Below are 16,617 nucleotides of genomic sequence, written 5' to 3' on the forward strand. Positions count from 1 at the left end.
GAGTAATATTGTGAACAAAAAACTTCACAAAGTTATCTTTATTATAAACGTAACCCAGTAAGAGGGCCCAGCTGTATTTACAACCCCATTTTACAGCCCTAAGACCAAATATAAATAATTTCGACGTTTGTTTCACAATACCCGAAAAACTTTTATGTATACATTGAGGCACCCTCATTTGGAAACCTCCTGTCCGAAGTTTATGACTCAAACAAGTTTTTTACTGTTCTCAAAAGTAGCAATTCTGTGGGTGCAATTAACCCACAAAACAAACAAAGTTTTGTTACATATGTTCTACTAGCCTTTAATTATACTTATTAATTTATTTATTTATTTATATCGAATTTAATTCTTATTTATAAACCTACCTATAGTGTTAATGAAATAAAGAAAAAAATATTTCTAAAGTCACATAAAAAGATAATCCAATATTTTAATATTTTTGTTTAATATATTATTGGTATGTTCTAAGTATGTAATAATTTACTTATACATACTTAGAACATAATATTATGTAACTATGTTATACCAGAGTTAATTCAAGGGAACAACAACTTGGTCCTTTCATGCCTCTGTGGACCAATCATCGTTCATTTAGCGATAATTTGCAGCGAAATAACCAGCTGTTTATTAAATATATCCCGCGTCTATTCCCTCCTGGCCCAAGGTAGGTATTCAATTTAACACATTTTGAGGTATGTATATATTATATATGTGTACAATGTTCACTAATATGGTATACTATCTATAGATTTAATAATAGTATAAAAGTATTTCGCTAACATAACTAAGTTAGCTAAACCTTAAAAAATATGGTAAAAAAAAATCTTGAAACCTTAATTTATCTCTATAAAATAAATAAACTCACTTTTGTTTAGGTAATCACATGGTTTATCCTTTGTTTGATGTTGGATGGGTAATGATTTAAAATAAGATAAAATATAAAATTGACCTTTCTTAATCTATAACTGATTGTATAACTAATAAAATTGTTTATGCCTATATTGCATTTATTATCCTTTTAAAAGTGATTTTGTATTGTGTTACCGATGCAAGTATAATGTAAAAATAATAAATTTTGATAAATTACATTTCCAGCTTAAGATAATTATGTAGCGACATTAGTACAATAAAATGTCGTAACGGTTTTGAAACATGCTATAAATAAAATGATCGTGATCAAGAATGAAATGACCAACATTGTGAAGAGTTAAAAATGTGTACTTGAAAATAGACAACTGAGTTGCTAGAATGTTCCCTGATAAAAGTTGATATCGAGTTGCGGCAACCATAGCAAAATGGTGGCGAGAGGAATGAGTCGGGTGCTGTCCATATTATTTAGTACGCTGCTACTGGGCAGAGCTATAGCAGGTAACTATTCATTTTTCTATTATATATATTTTTAAGCATATATATAGACACTCTTTATTGGTTTATTATATTGGTGTAAATTTATTAAAGGTACCAGTTAGGAACTGGTATCTATAATAAATTTACACTTATTATAGATACAAATAGTCACAAGAAATTATCACGCAAAGAAAACAATAACACCAGTCATGCGTTGCAATTTCTGAGTACTAAGATGTTATGTCTTCTTACCCTGTAATATCGTTAACATACACTATTTTCTTACTGAAACTTAGACATGCAGGTGCAGTTGCATAATAGCAGAATAGAAGTGGAAAAACAGAAATTGGAGCATATGACTATTGTACAAAGTTTATTTTGAAACTTAGAATATTTAGGTGTATTATAACCGTGTGTGACAATAGTTCTAAAAAAAACTTGGACAGATATCATATAAAAATACATAGGTAAAAAAATATTTCTGATACTATTGAATGACAGCTATACTGGAATTTATCATAGAGTAATTAAATACATATATGTATTAAGTTTTATTGTAAAATTAGAAGGCATTTGACAATAGTTTCATCAGATATTACAGTAATAATGTAGCTTAAAATATATATTTTCGCTTAAGAATAGTATAATGTACTCAGGATATATTTACCTAAGAATTTTTATACATTTATTACCTACTTTCAACCTGCCGTTTCTAATTTAGCACGTACTACGACCTCTATTAATTTGCGATTAATTAGCTAAGTGTAAATGAGGGTTCATTACACTAAAGTAATTAAGTGTGGACTGCAAAATTCGGTTCTAGACTATTTGTGTTTATTAATTTTAGCTACGATACAAAATTTATAAAAATATTGTATTTTTATTCTACAAAAGATGATTTATATATATATATATATATATATATATATATATATATATATATATATATATATATATATATATATATATATATATATATATATATATATATACACACACCAGAGGGAGACTTTGTACAAAAGTCGATCGCTTGGGTACCTCTGTCCCATTCGTGTTTCAACCGTGAAGCAGTTGTGTTTGCATAGCTGTGTTTCGGTTTGAAGGGTGGGATATGGCGTGAAATCACTGGGTACAGAGGAATAACACCTGAGTCCTCAGGAATGACAACACATAGGGGGTATCATGGGCGAAACAGTATGTTCTGTTATGTCTATGATACTCCTCATGTCTATAGGCGACGGTTACCACTTTCCATTCCATGTAAATTATTTTAAATGACATAAGGAAATTAAATTATTAAAATTTAATAGCCTATTTTTAACACTTAGAGCACGAATAACTCTAAGTGTTAAAATAGGCTACAATATGTTGTGCCTTTAAATTATGGGTAATTATAATACGAGTAGAACACGATGTGTTTATTTCTACTTCTAAACCCTACGTAGATACAGAACAAATAAACAAACAATACGAAATGTGTCCACATCGGTTTTGTTTACGTAAAGACTTGTTCTATCTGAAACTTCTACAACTAAATAGGTATACAAAACACATCTTACGGTAGATATAACTGATTATGTAGTTGAAACTTAGTTTAATGTTACTTGGAGTATTTTATAGTATAGGTAAATAAAATAATAAATAATAAAAATGTTTATTTGGGATCCTTAGCTTAATTTACAGTTTTTTGTAGGTTCGATAATAACTGCATTAGTCACAAAGAGACTGTGTCGCAGCTATTAACGCCCGCTCCATAACATGCGGTACAAAATTTAAATAACAATAACACAGGAGAAAATTAATAAAATTACTAAAAATAAAACTAATCAATGGATTTTGTACGAGTGTGTGTGTGTGTGTGTGTGTGTGTGTGTGTGTGTGTGTGTGTGTGTGTGTGTGTGTGTGTGTGTGTGTGTGTGTGCGAGCATGTGTGTGTGTGTGTGTGTGTGTGTGTGTGTGTATGTGCATGTTTAATTTTAATAATTAAACCTTGATCAATGACTCGACATCATCATATTCAAGAGTCATTAGCCAATTAATCAATTTTATTTTGCAATCACGTAAAGAAAGTGGATAGATTGTTAATAACATATTTATTTTATTATATAACTTGTTACTCATGTACTTATAATGACGGTTCACTACATCTAGACGACATTTATCAATTTTACAAACTTTATAAGTAATTCTTTTGTCTATAAGTAATAAGGGATCATATGGAAGGGACTTATGTTTACGCAGTATGGACATCAGTACAAATAACTTTCTTACACTATTTACTTTCCATAGTGCGAACAGATCTTTTGTTGGATACCTGATGGTTTTAAAAGCCATAACTTTTAATACTGCTCGCTGAGCTCTTTCCAATCTTAGCATTTGCGTTTTATTAAAAGCTCCCCATGCAGTTATACAATAACCAATAATGGATTGTGCAAGTGCAAAATAGGCAGTTTTCAAAATTTTGAAATCAGCACCATTTCTCAATTTTTTAAAAACGTAAATTAGCTTTCTAACACGTGTGATTACAGATTCAATATGTCTATTCCAAGACAGCATACTATCTACAATTACACCAAGGTATTTGAAATTGTCTGTTCGTGATATAGAGAGGCAATCACAATCAGAATTACCTATGGTATTACATTTGTGTGCTAGTATTTTAAAAGATGTGTCTGGTTGGGAGATCTTATTGGGAGAAAATGTTACTAATTTGGTTTTATTTAACTTTAGCGTTAGAAGGTTTTGTGCCAACCAGTTTGAAATAATAAACAAAGCAGATTCAGCATGAGATCGGGCCTCCGCCCAATCATGCCCATGAATTATCAAAGCTGTGTCATCGGCATATGTTATTATGTTACAATTTGGAAGGGACATTTTGCATAAATCATTGATATATATAAAAAACAAGGTGAAATAAAATCCAATAGTTAACTGATTAATCATAAAGACATTTATGAATTTTTGCTTGAATACTTTGAATAAAACTAACTTAGACTAAGCCATTGTGCTTAGTTTCTTAGTCACAGTGTTCAAATAAAAATCAACACCAGTGTAAAAAAGGAAATTTTAAGATAGAACCATTTAAGTACCAAACTGTCTTTTTTTTTGTACCACTGAGGTGGCAAACAAGCATACGGCCCACCTGATGGTAAGCGGTTACCGTAGCCACCGTAGCCTATGAACGCCTGCAATACCAGAGGTATTACGCGCGCGTCGTCGACCTTGAAGAAACCTCTTTACCCCCCTTTTGAAGAACCCCATGCTGTAGTCTTTTGGGAAAACCTCGGAGTCTGAGATTAGCCTGGGAATAGAAGACTCATGCTCGAGCCCATGTTCAGTAGTGGGCCATCAAAGAATTATTATACAAAATTATATACGACATGTAAATATAATATACATAAACTCATTTTCAAACAAAATCTTTGACAGTGCCCATAGATTTGTGTGATAATAAGTGTTTTAAAACTTATATATCATAATATATCATTTGTAAGTTTTCCCCGATATAGAAATAAGTTTTGGAAACCTTAAATATTCATATACGTTTCGAGTTACCAACCGGCTCGTTATCTACAATATACCAAGGTAGCCAACATTTATACCCGGGGATGGGCAAAACGTTATTCAAATATAGAAATCATATTTCAGTAATTATTGTATGATAGAAAAAAATTTAAGACGGGACTAGAACATACTCGTACAACTTCAAATTTGAAATTGAAAATCTTATTTCAATAAAATTATTCAAGTAACAATTATCAGTATTTAATTATTATAGAAATATTATTTACTTATTTTACAAATATACTTCCTCTCCTCTTTTCTTTTAAGTCGGTTAAAACACCGTAGCAGTCTTAATTCTTGTAAGACATAACTTCTACTTACAAACATAACAGTTGCGTAACTCCGATTCTAACTCTGTTGATGGATTGAGCAGTTATAAAAAACATATTTATATTATACTAGCGATCCAGCCCGGCTTCGCAGGTGTAGATAGATTTTTTAAAAATAAAATATAGGCCAAGTTCCGCTTGGAAAATATAATTAAAAATACTAATATTATATCTTAATACTGTTGAAAAAAATTAAAATAATTTATTGATTTTTAAATTTATCGATTACAAACAAACAATCAAATCTTTCCTCTTTATTATAAATATCAGTACAAAACCGTAGATAACAATTGGCAATTAGTATATTGTCAAATATCTGATCATAAATAAATGTTCGTAATGACTATAAATGTTTTTATAGCTATTACGAACTTTTATAACCATTATTATGATAAATTAAAAACGAGCTACACTATGTAATTTTGGATGTATATAATAATCAATATCTTTGTCAAATATAACCCAATTTTAATTATTCTTTTTTTAATCAACTTGCTCTACTACTGACTTTAAAAATACTAACAGATCCAGTAATAATTTTATCGCAATTGGTGTCGATTCTTAGTAATTCTTAGTAATCTTAATTTAGTAATCTTTATTCTTCCTGGGTATAACTTCACGTATGACGGGTAACATCTAAACATATTAACACGTTTTTCTATATATATACATAACAATTTTTATATATTTATATAGATTTTTAATTAAACATTAAATTAACTTTTACCTAAGTTCATAATAAACGCATCTACGAACTAGATCTAGAATATACTTTACAATTGCCGGACGGTAGCTTTAAAAAATATTCGGATTATGATTCCATACAGCTTCTTTAAACTTTTGAAAATACTTCCGTACCTACACTTGCTAAGGAAGTTTGTTAACAAACATAAAGTTTATGTTAACTATCTGCTTTCAAGACATTACAAACTGTAACGATAATTTTATTCTGGTTACTATCTTTTAGACGTCAACTTCGTCCGTATACTTCGGTTTAGACATTGTACCTACTTCTTGATTCTCAGCAATATAAAACAAGACATCACTTTAGTAAAAAGTTTATATTAATATGACAAGGCTCTCGAATACAATTTTACACTAATATACTTTTAATTATACTCTTAAAAAACAATTATCATATCCAGATACGAACTGAAAATACTAAAACCAATATCAATATTGGTTCTTAAAAGACAGAAACAGAGTTGTCAAGTTAATATAATAAAAAAGTTAATATAATACATATGTAACATAAACGACGGTTTGACTCACAGTTCCCATTTTGTTTTTAAAAAATATATTGGTATTATTATTATTATTATTATTATCATCATCATCATCATATCAGCCCTTAACTATCCACTACTGAAAATAGGCCTCCCTTATTGGAGGGTTTTGCCAGTACTTGGCTCACTTGGCAAGTTGCAGGTTTGCGGAAGGCAGGGTTAGTAACCGCAGATAGGCTTTGGTGATGTTTTAAGAGGGACGCTGTAGCCCAGCCCTTGGCCATTAAGTTCCCTTATTCACCTCTTACAACACTCATAAGAAAGGAAGTGGTCGCTCATTCTATGCCAGATCTACACGGCGTTGTAAATATTGATAAATGTATGATAATATGATACTGCGATTATTTCTTGTGATTCTTTAAATCTATAATAAGTTTACTATTGTAATATTTTGAAGGAAAAAATAAAAAGTATCTGTCTGTCTATCTAATATCTATAGCAACAAAATACATCCCTTTTTGACCTAAAACGCTGAATGCCATGATATCTACTGATTTAAAATAATAAAAAAATATGTTTTTACTTAATATACTTACTCCCTTAATACAAATATATGCAAATATCCTGGTTGGTCTATCCACGCACAGCAAAGTAAATTTGATTAGGTTGCATAATATGTCATATAAATAAGGAATATAAAATTATGCGCTAAATAAGCTGCATTGTTTCTTTGTATGTAAATATAAATCCAGTATATATGTATATTTATGTAAAGACTCTAAACTTAATTATTCCGTTAAGCTTATAGCTGATCCATGAAATTTAAATAATCACATAACAAAAAAAATCGGACGTTCGAGTTAGAACTCGCTCACCCGGGCTTCATAAAACTTTGAGAGATAATTGTATATTTCAAAGAAGATTAATACGCTGGTGTAAACGCAAATAGAGAGTCAAAGTCACCTGTAGACTTCTCTATCTAGTTTTTGGTCTATTTATGAAGACAATTGCCTCAGGATTTTTCAGTTCGTTGAATTCTCCTAATAGAACTAAATCGTAGAACAATACGGTTATAATTTTTTTTTTGGTAATTTTTCAAATATCGTTGATCTAGTGAAGACGTTTTGACCGAAATTGTAACCAAAATTATATTCACATAAGTATTACTTGTCACCGAGAAAAGTAAGATATTTTTTGCTGTTACATTTCTCAGGACGTTTTTCTCCAAGTTTTAATATATAAGCATTTATTAAATACTCGAACTGCTCTGGTTTTGCACGTTTTTTTTTTTAATAAAATGCAGTCCATATTACTCGTTCATGACGTAACTTTGTATAAAGAAATTTTAAAATCGATTAAGTATTTTTTTTTTATTTATAGTAGTTTTTCATAAAACATTTCCTCTTTATAATAAGATTTCCGTTTGTATATAAAATATTAAAATTACTACTATATAAGGATAGAATATGAATAGTTTCACATATTAAATATCTTTGTTTCATAAGAGATTGAGTATCACATTATCATCATAGATTCTTCTTAAATTTATATTTTTTAAATTTACATTTCACAGTTTATAATGGTTATACTATTTTTGCATTTCGTTTATTTAACAAACTCTCGTCTCTTCTTTTGATGCTATATACTAATGGATGCCTTATAATAATCATCATAAAGTTTGATATACGCGTACTACATAGTATGAAGAAGGACATAGCCGACTTTTTGTTTCGCCAAAGAATATATCCCGGTTATGCAGACAAAATCCCAGGTAAAAATTATATTAGTCCGATTTTACAAATGTAAAAATAGTTACTATAAACTTATAATTGATTAAGTTCTACTGATTTGAATGTAATTTGATTTATAGATAAGTTATATTCTAACTTAACCCCAGAGATACTTTATATACGAATTCACGTAGGCAAAAGCCGCTTTTACTTTATAAATATGGAAGTGTGTTTGGATTTATTTGTTTGTTTTTTACTTCTTGGCGCCTTAACAGCTCAATCTGTTGTCATGAATTTTAATAAGAATTGGAATATACACGTATTGGAATTGAAGGTATGTCCACCTTCAATCTAAGTACACGCTCGTAATTTTAACAATTTTTATCCCGATTATGTAACATAAAGTCATCAAAGTCTCTGGTAAAATCTAATTTATAATATTTTACACAGTGATAATTTATTAATGTAAACAAAACTCAAAAGCTGCGTCCGAACATTATTCGTAGTAAAGTACTCGCATAATGAACGGCAATGAAGATTACAAACATAAATCACACAGAAACACAGCCTTTTCAATTACTTAGCTTAATTAACTGAAAGAAGGACATTCGCTTCGAGTTTGTTCCACACTATAATTTATTCAAAGTAATCTACCGTTTTTTACACTCATAGCAATTTCAGACATTGTAGTATGAGGTGTACCTAATATTATATGGTAATTAAGTATTACACGTGACGGTAGTAATCAGGGATGAAGTGAGAATGATGGATTAGGTAATTATTAAGTAAATATATTAATGTTCTATTTCTATTTCGAAAAAAATTTTTTTTTGGTATTATGTTTAAACACCTTAACAACTCGTTACGTACCTGGGCTTATCTCCATAAGAGGATGATATAATTTACTCTTAGAATTTACTATATATTTACACGTTCTAGTTAGTACAGGATAGGCTTAGTATAGGTTTTTATTATCAGATTTTCGCCCCTTATAACACTTTTGTAAATTGTAAAAAAATTAATACTACCGACGTCATTATATATTTTGGAATTTAGAATAACCACATAATATAAACATAACAACGAAATAATATTGATTTTAGATTAGATGATAAGATTCATATTACAATTAAGTTCTAGTGTTTTATTTTAATAGAATATACACATCGTTTTATACCACTTTACCATCCTATACCTATAGTTTACATTCCTGTAATTATAGGAACGCAAATTGAGACATAATTTAATATATAAAATCAATCTCAAATTGATTAAATTGCATTCAAGAATACTAATACTAACAAGGATTAAAGAATTAGTTTTTAATTCTTGTCTGTCGAGAATTAATAACAAGAATATAGTCATAATATTAATATTAGATTTAACAGTATAAACTAACTTCTGCCCGCAACTTCGTATGCGTGAATTATGAAAAGGAAAATCAATATAATAGATTATTTATAGATAACGTATGCACATCTGAAAAATAAAAAACCGTGTGCAATTTGTAAAACAAATATACGGACGGACAAATATTCTAAAAATTATTATTTCCTATTTTTTAGATTATTTATTCATCTACCAGTTACAATTTTTTTACACATAGACAAAATAAATAAAGAAAAGATAACAAGATAATATATGAAAGTCGTTCGTTTGTTTACTTAAATAAAGAACGTAGTTCAGAAAGCTGTTTGTGTAAAAATAACCATTAACACAGCTAATAACAATAGATTCAAAATATAAAAGAAAATGAAGGATAAATCACTTTTTGTAAACTTGAAGGAAACTTTCGAAACAAATTATTGGTGTAATAAGCAGTCATAGGGCCAAAGCTTGTTGATACACAAGTATTTTATAACATAAATATTATGTATAATAAGGTATTTTTATTTTAACAATGTACGTTACATTGTAAAAATAAAAAAAATAAAATTAAATGGTTAGATGAGAGTTTATCAGTTGCAGGTGCTTGCGTCGATAATGATACCCGATTCGATTTCGGTGAACAAATGAATGTTCAAGTACTCCAAATTTGACATGTAAACCGAAGCCCTACTCAACTAATCCACTCTATTTACTATGTAATAGAAGCCCAAAAAAATAAAAGAAAAATTGAAGACAAACAAATTTTACAGACAAAACTTACAAATATCCATCTTACTTAATTTTTGACCAGATGGAAACTACAGTATTTAAGTAATAAAATTTAATGGTCATTTCTGTAAAAACATTTATCACATATACCATTTTTTACTCTTTTACTAAAACAGGATTGATCTGAACTATGTTGTACGTAAATTATATGGTATTTTATTATACATATATAGAAGATACGTCCTCGTATCTATGTACCAACTAGCGTATCTGAAACTGTTAATTTAAATGACCCACTTGCTATAAATACAAGTCCGTTATAAAAATTCAATCTCAAGTCGAATGATATGACCAAGCTGACTAGTCTAGTATACAAATTAGAGAGACCATCTCTATAGTCGTGACCCGTTGACAGATCGACTGCTTGACTTTCGACTTATTTACGAAGCGTTACGTTATACGTTAAGCCTGACTCGCTATTAAGAATGAATCGCTATCAGTAATGTTTACAACACCTACAGCTACCAAAAAATACCAAAAATGTTTGTAATATGAGCAAATTAAAATGTTAAAAAGGAAAATGTTAATTGTGAGACTTTCTTAAGAAAAGTTCTGAATTAAAAACTACGTATTAATGACAAAAAAATTAACGGTCAACGAGAATATGCAAATAATCCAGCAATTACTGATAAATAATAATTCGTAAAAGACGAAACAAATTCAATGTTGACTAAAACGTATGCAACCAACATGGAAGTAGGTTATTTAAAAAGAGAATCTTTAAAGTCAGTTCAGAATTGATAAAGAGAGTTAAGGCGTAACGGACTATCAAAAATTAAAATAAAATACCGTCAAATTTATAATAATAATAATTTCTTCTTATTTTTAATTAACATTAATTCATTTTATTAAAACAAAAATAATAACAGACAAAAAAGTCTATCCTGAAATATGCGATGAATAAGTTTCCATTTTCCAATATCTCTATTGCCCTAGTATCTGTTTTGAGTAAACAGAATTCGATGAATTGTTATTTGGTGTATTTATTTCAATGAATAGGTACGTAAACCGCAAGTTTGAACTAAATAGCTGAACAGGGATTAATTCTGAGAAAAGGGTGGATATATATCTAATGTATAAGTCTTGTTTATCAAAAGACATTCTATTTGAAAATGATCACAAGTAAATAGTATATATATGTTGATATGAGTCACAAAGCCATATCCCCCAAAAAACTCACAAAGCACTCCTGTCTTACACATCAAGAACCCTGTTTGCTTACTAAGTATTTAATTAATGTTCAGAAAACTTTTTAATTAAACCTCTGAAAAATACTAAGAACTGAAGTTGGATTGTGACATTTGTACAGAGTTTAGGGAACGAATAATTTAACAAGGAGTGCCGTAAAATTTTTAAGAATAATAAAATGAAGAACTCTGTTCCTATGAATAAATACATGGTCTAAGAAAGAATTGACCTACATATCAGAGTCTAATGAAAATAATCTACATATTTGTTAAATTATGCATTTTAATTTTTAAATACATACTGTAATCTCGTTTAATATTCCTTGAATATTTATAAAGGACTTCCCAAAAATTACAAAATATGAAAAAAAACTATTAAATTGACTTTGGATAATAGTTGAAAATAGAATGAATATTATTTTTTTTATACAACTTAGAATGGCAAACTAACTTACGGCCCACCTGATGGAAAGTGGTAACCGTCACCTATAGACATGAGCAATACCATGGACATAAAAGAGTATACTGTTTCGCCCATGATACCCCCCATGCGTTGCCATTCCTGAAGACTCAGTTGATATTCCTCTGTACCCTGTAAATTATATCCCACCCTTTAAACCGAAACACAGCCATGCAAACACAACTGCTTTACGGTTGAAACATGAATGGGACAGAGCAAACGACTTTCATACAAAGTCTCCCTCAAAAATCATTTCATCTCATCAAAAATAATTTTAAAAAATTATACTAACCTTACAATATGGAATGGATACTCAACCACGGTTCAAGTACTAAACGGTTTTAAATAAAATGATACATAGATAGACAGACATTAGGGCCGATTTGTAGGCGCTATCTAATTTAACCTATCTCTAAGATTAAAATTCCAATTTGATGTCACAGCGAAATATTTATTCTAAAAACCGATATAAACTAAATTTCTAATAAATCTAAGTCAAAATTAGTATAAATTTAGTTTATGATGATGATGATAGTAAACTCGTGAAATGAAGTAAAATATCATCTCAAAATCGGCTCCATTATTATGTACAGTAGGTACAATCGGCGTATTGCTTAAATTTAGAATGCCTGCGTGGTGCGAAATTTGTAAATTAACTTTTGGTAAGCAAACTCTGATTATTTTTAAAAATAATAAATCCAGAAATAAATCTATCCTCAGTAATACTATAAGTGTAAAAATGAGTTTGTTATCTTTTTGCACTTTAACGGCTAAACTAATTGTCATAAAATTCGGTACTGTATATTATAGTATGTATATGGGATAAAGAAGGGTATCAGTCTAGTTTATATCCTATTTAATCAGCATATCCCGATCACACGAAGAAAGTCACAGGTAAAGACTAGTAAATTTAATAAAGTTTAAAAGTTTGTCTTCGTACAAAATTAAAAAGGAAAATGAGAGCAGTGAAGTCAGCAATAGGTACGAGGGAAACATGGCAGCAGCAATGACTTACAAGAAATAGGCGGGAACGATTACAACGTGCTAAGATTAACTACTACCAACCTGGATATTCTTTGTTATTAAATAGTTCTTTATGATACTTAGAACGGTAAACAATGTGACAGTTTTTAATCGCGGATCAATTTGATCCTTTTTCATTCAATTGTCCAAAACTGTCAGATATAACATAAACTGAAAAAATTTTGGAAAATTTTTGCAAGTAAATCTAGGTAAACAAATAAAAAGAATTTCTTTAGTAACTAATATTAATATTTTCACACCTTTCAAAAACACAATATAATATATTATATAACTTGTGTATCTATATAAGTAGATGCGTCTGTAACTATTTATCTATACTCATTTTCAATACTTTTTGCCACATAATTACATTATACTATTTTCCCAAAGGTTAACTAAAAAAGTATGCTGTATAGTATAAATTCCGCCTTTTGTAATATTTTTTGTAAATATGTTCAATAAAGAATTGAAATAAAAATGTGGATTTTTATAGATGAAAAGAATATTTGTAAACTGATTTTTCCACCACTTATATGTAAAAGAACTAATAATAAGATTAAAACACAATGCTAATAATATTGCTTAAAAATCAATTAAATTTCATGAAACTGTACTAATTGCGCTAATATTATGCGACTATTAATTAAACATTGCCATGTAATGTGGAGGTATACGAATTATATCATGTTTAGTATGATTCATGTAAATTCGTTACGAGTATTTTATACCTCTAGTCGTATTTGAGATTCAAATTGCACCGTGGTTCAATTTGTTTTACTATCTTTATGAGCAAACAACGTAAAGAGGGATAAAGGCGATTATGATATCACGCCCTACAGGTCTACAACGCGAAATGCATTCAAATTACCTACTCCAAACAAGAGTAAAATAAATGCAAAACTGGTATTAGTTTAAAGGTAAATATTAACTGTAGCTTTCATTTTTTTTTTGCTGATTTATCCATTTTTGGTGTTATTGTAAAACATTGATCTACGTTTAATAGCTAATCTCATAACTATTATGTGTAAACATTTATTAACTGACTTATAGATAAATAAAATTTAAGATAATTTAATATTTATTTTATATTTTTGATGAAATCTTATTTAAACATAGATGGATCATGTCCCACATTAACATATCTTACTAATATATCGAAATTGTAACGAGAAGAAGTCTGTACATAGGAAATATTCAAGAAAAAAAAATATAGGGTTTTAATAACAATAACAGTTAATAACTATCTTTATTGAATAATAAATTACATACATTTAGTTAGATCTACTAGCCACCGAACTAGGCCGAGCCTGTATCTCAGTGGATAGTTAAATAACTTCCTTTGACTTAAATATTTATAAAAGACGCAATTAACTTAATAGGAGCAATGGAAGCCAAAATAGCATTTTTTTTATTTTTGTCTATCTGTATATATCTTTTGAGATCACACAAAAACTACTACATAAAATTAAATGCAATTTTTCACAATTATGTTCCTTAAAGTCAAGTTTAAAATCTAGTGTATGTTTTATCTTAATATATCATTTATTAATAAATTATAATATACCATTAAATAATTGCTTCTTCGAAAATCTACGCGTTCAAAGTTGCGACTAAAAGCTTATCATATATTTCTAATATAATATACTTTTTATTCTAATTCACGCGGGTTACTGCTACTTAAATATAAATTAAATTTGTAGTATTTTCTGTCATATAAATAGGTACAAATGTCTAAACTGATTTATAAAAGCACATCAGAATAACTGGTACAAAACTAAAATTTTGCAAATAAAGTACAGTATGAGAATAAAGCGCAATGAACGAAGTTAATATTTTTATAAAAATATAGATGAACTCATCTTTATAAGTGAGTATACTTTTACTGCTTCCAGAGGTATTTATTTAACTACCTATAAATTATATGACCTGACCAGTTTCGCTGTATCAAAGATATTAAATCTTATGTTTAGATCGTAATAGACATTAATTCAGTCATATAATATTATATAATTAAATAAATCCTGTAAAAATAGTAAAAGCGCTCTCACTTTAATGATTAATTCCAAATTCCGTGAAATATCAAAATCATTTAATGAAACATATTTATTATATAATATTTGTAAAGGACTTAAAATTTACTGTCATAAAGGTTCGAAATAATTGAGAAATATATATTTTCAATTTAACTACCGAATAGTTTTATTATCACGCATGTACCAGACATTCGATATCTTCTGTGCTCCTTTATTTTAGGGTAAAAATCCAACTGTTAGATACTGAACAAAAGACAGGCCTTTGAAAGTGAATTGAATGGCGTGTAGGTGTGAAACTCTGAAAGAAATACATAAAAGCCATTGTTCTACAAAAAGGAACAACCGTCTTCGCCATTTTTTTTCCTTGATCGCTTTCTTTTTAAAAATAAAGTGTAAGTGGCTGTTTAATTTCGATTTAAGTTTATTTTTTTGATAAAATTAATTGTAAGATAAGTACACTCTGCTGGAAAATTCTCGTTCGAAACACAATATATTTAAGTAATTTCAAAGTATTATTAGGAAAATTATTTATCTTAATTTACAAATTAAGTATTGGTTGTATTGTCTTACTTTCTTTAGCAATAAACCATATCAATGTCAAACATAATTACCAAACTCTTTGTGAATAACAAAACAGTATTCTAGATATTTTATATTATATATTTATATTGTTTTATTATGTATATAATATATTTTAGTTTGTTTTAATAAACTTAGTAAAAATGTAACTAAGTTGTAGTAAAATTATCAGAAAAACACTCTCTAAACAAATTTAATATTTAAGTAATCGAAACATTGAATCCATCGATTTTTATTTGTACTACTATTGGACATCAACATACTGTCTTATGTTCGTATCAATTATTTATATTTTTCACTATCATTAACTTTTATTGAAATAAACTCTAGTACTTACGGGAATTAAATATTCACTAAAATTTCATTTGCACCACGCACGTAGTTCTGGTAAATTATCATCGTGTATCTAAAAGTAAATAGAATATAAAATAAACATTTTTTCACGTATTTATTGTTTTCTATAAATATTATCATAATAACATACTTTTCATCTATCTCACTAATATATATAATGAAAAATATTAACACGTAATTTCACGCACCTTAGATATTTTATAAAGAAACTTTATTGGTTTCCTTGGTGTAAATTAAAGTTTAGAACTTGAGATTCGATAGATATATGGATATAAACTTATAAATTTAATTTATCTTGTCATATTAATGTATGGAAATAGAAACGTTAAAGTTCTGAAAAAGAAGTAACAGTACAATTGCGAGTATAGTACTTTTAAGATATCCCAAAGAATTTTAGATAGACAAATCAAATGTCCTCGGCTTAGAAGCACAGTCAAATAAATTTCACAACAAATTTGTGACTGATAAAATAGCGAATTTAATAATAAAAAGGAATCCGTATAAGCTTTATTCAGAGTCTTTAACGCATTTATAACAATCGCTTTAGAACTAGATTCTGTTCAAATAATATGTAAAATATTCAAATTAAATTTGATTCGTTATTTTTCCAACAGAACGTATTCCT

The 16,617-nt window shown here is 28.5% G+C and overlaps 1 protein-coding gene across 1 annotated transcript in view; it reads left to right on the top strand.

Moving 5' to 3' along the window:
* The window catches only part of LOC113514036 (uncharacterized), a 113,466-nt gene that overhangs the window by 12,850 nt on the left and 83,999 nt on the right, over positions 1 to 16,617 (top strand). The window contains exon 2 of the mRNA XM_052900038.1: positions 1,099 to 1,371. Coding sequence (XP_052755998.1) covers positions 1,299 to 1,371 — 73 coding nt within the window. The 5' untranslated portion in view covers positions 1,099 to 1,298. The remainder of the gene's footprint in view (positions 1 to 1,098; positions 1,372 to 16,617) is intronic.

Source organism: Galleria mellonella, unplaced genomic scaffold (assembly GCF_026898425.1).
Source record: "Galleria mellonella isolate WM207_F2 unplaced genomic scaffold, CSIRO_AGI_GalMel_v1 utg64, whole genome shotgun sequence".
NCBI lineage: Eukaryota > Metazoa > Arthropoda > Insecta > Lepidoptera > Pyralidae > Galleria > Galleria mellonella.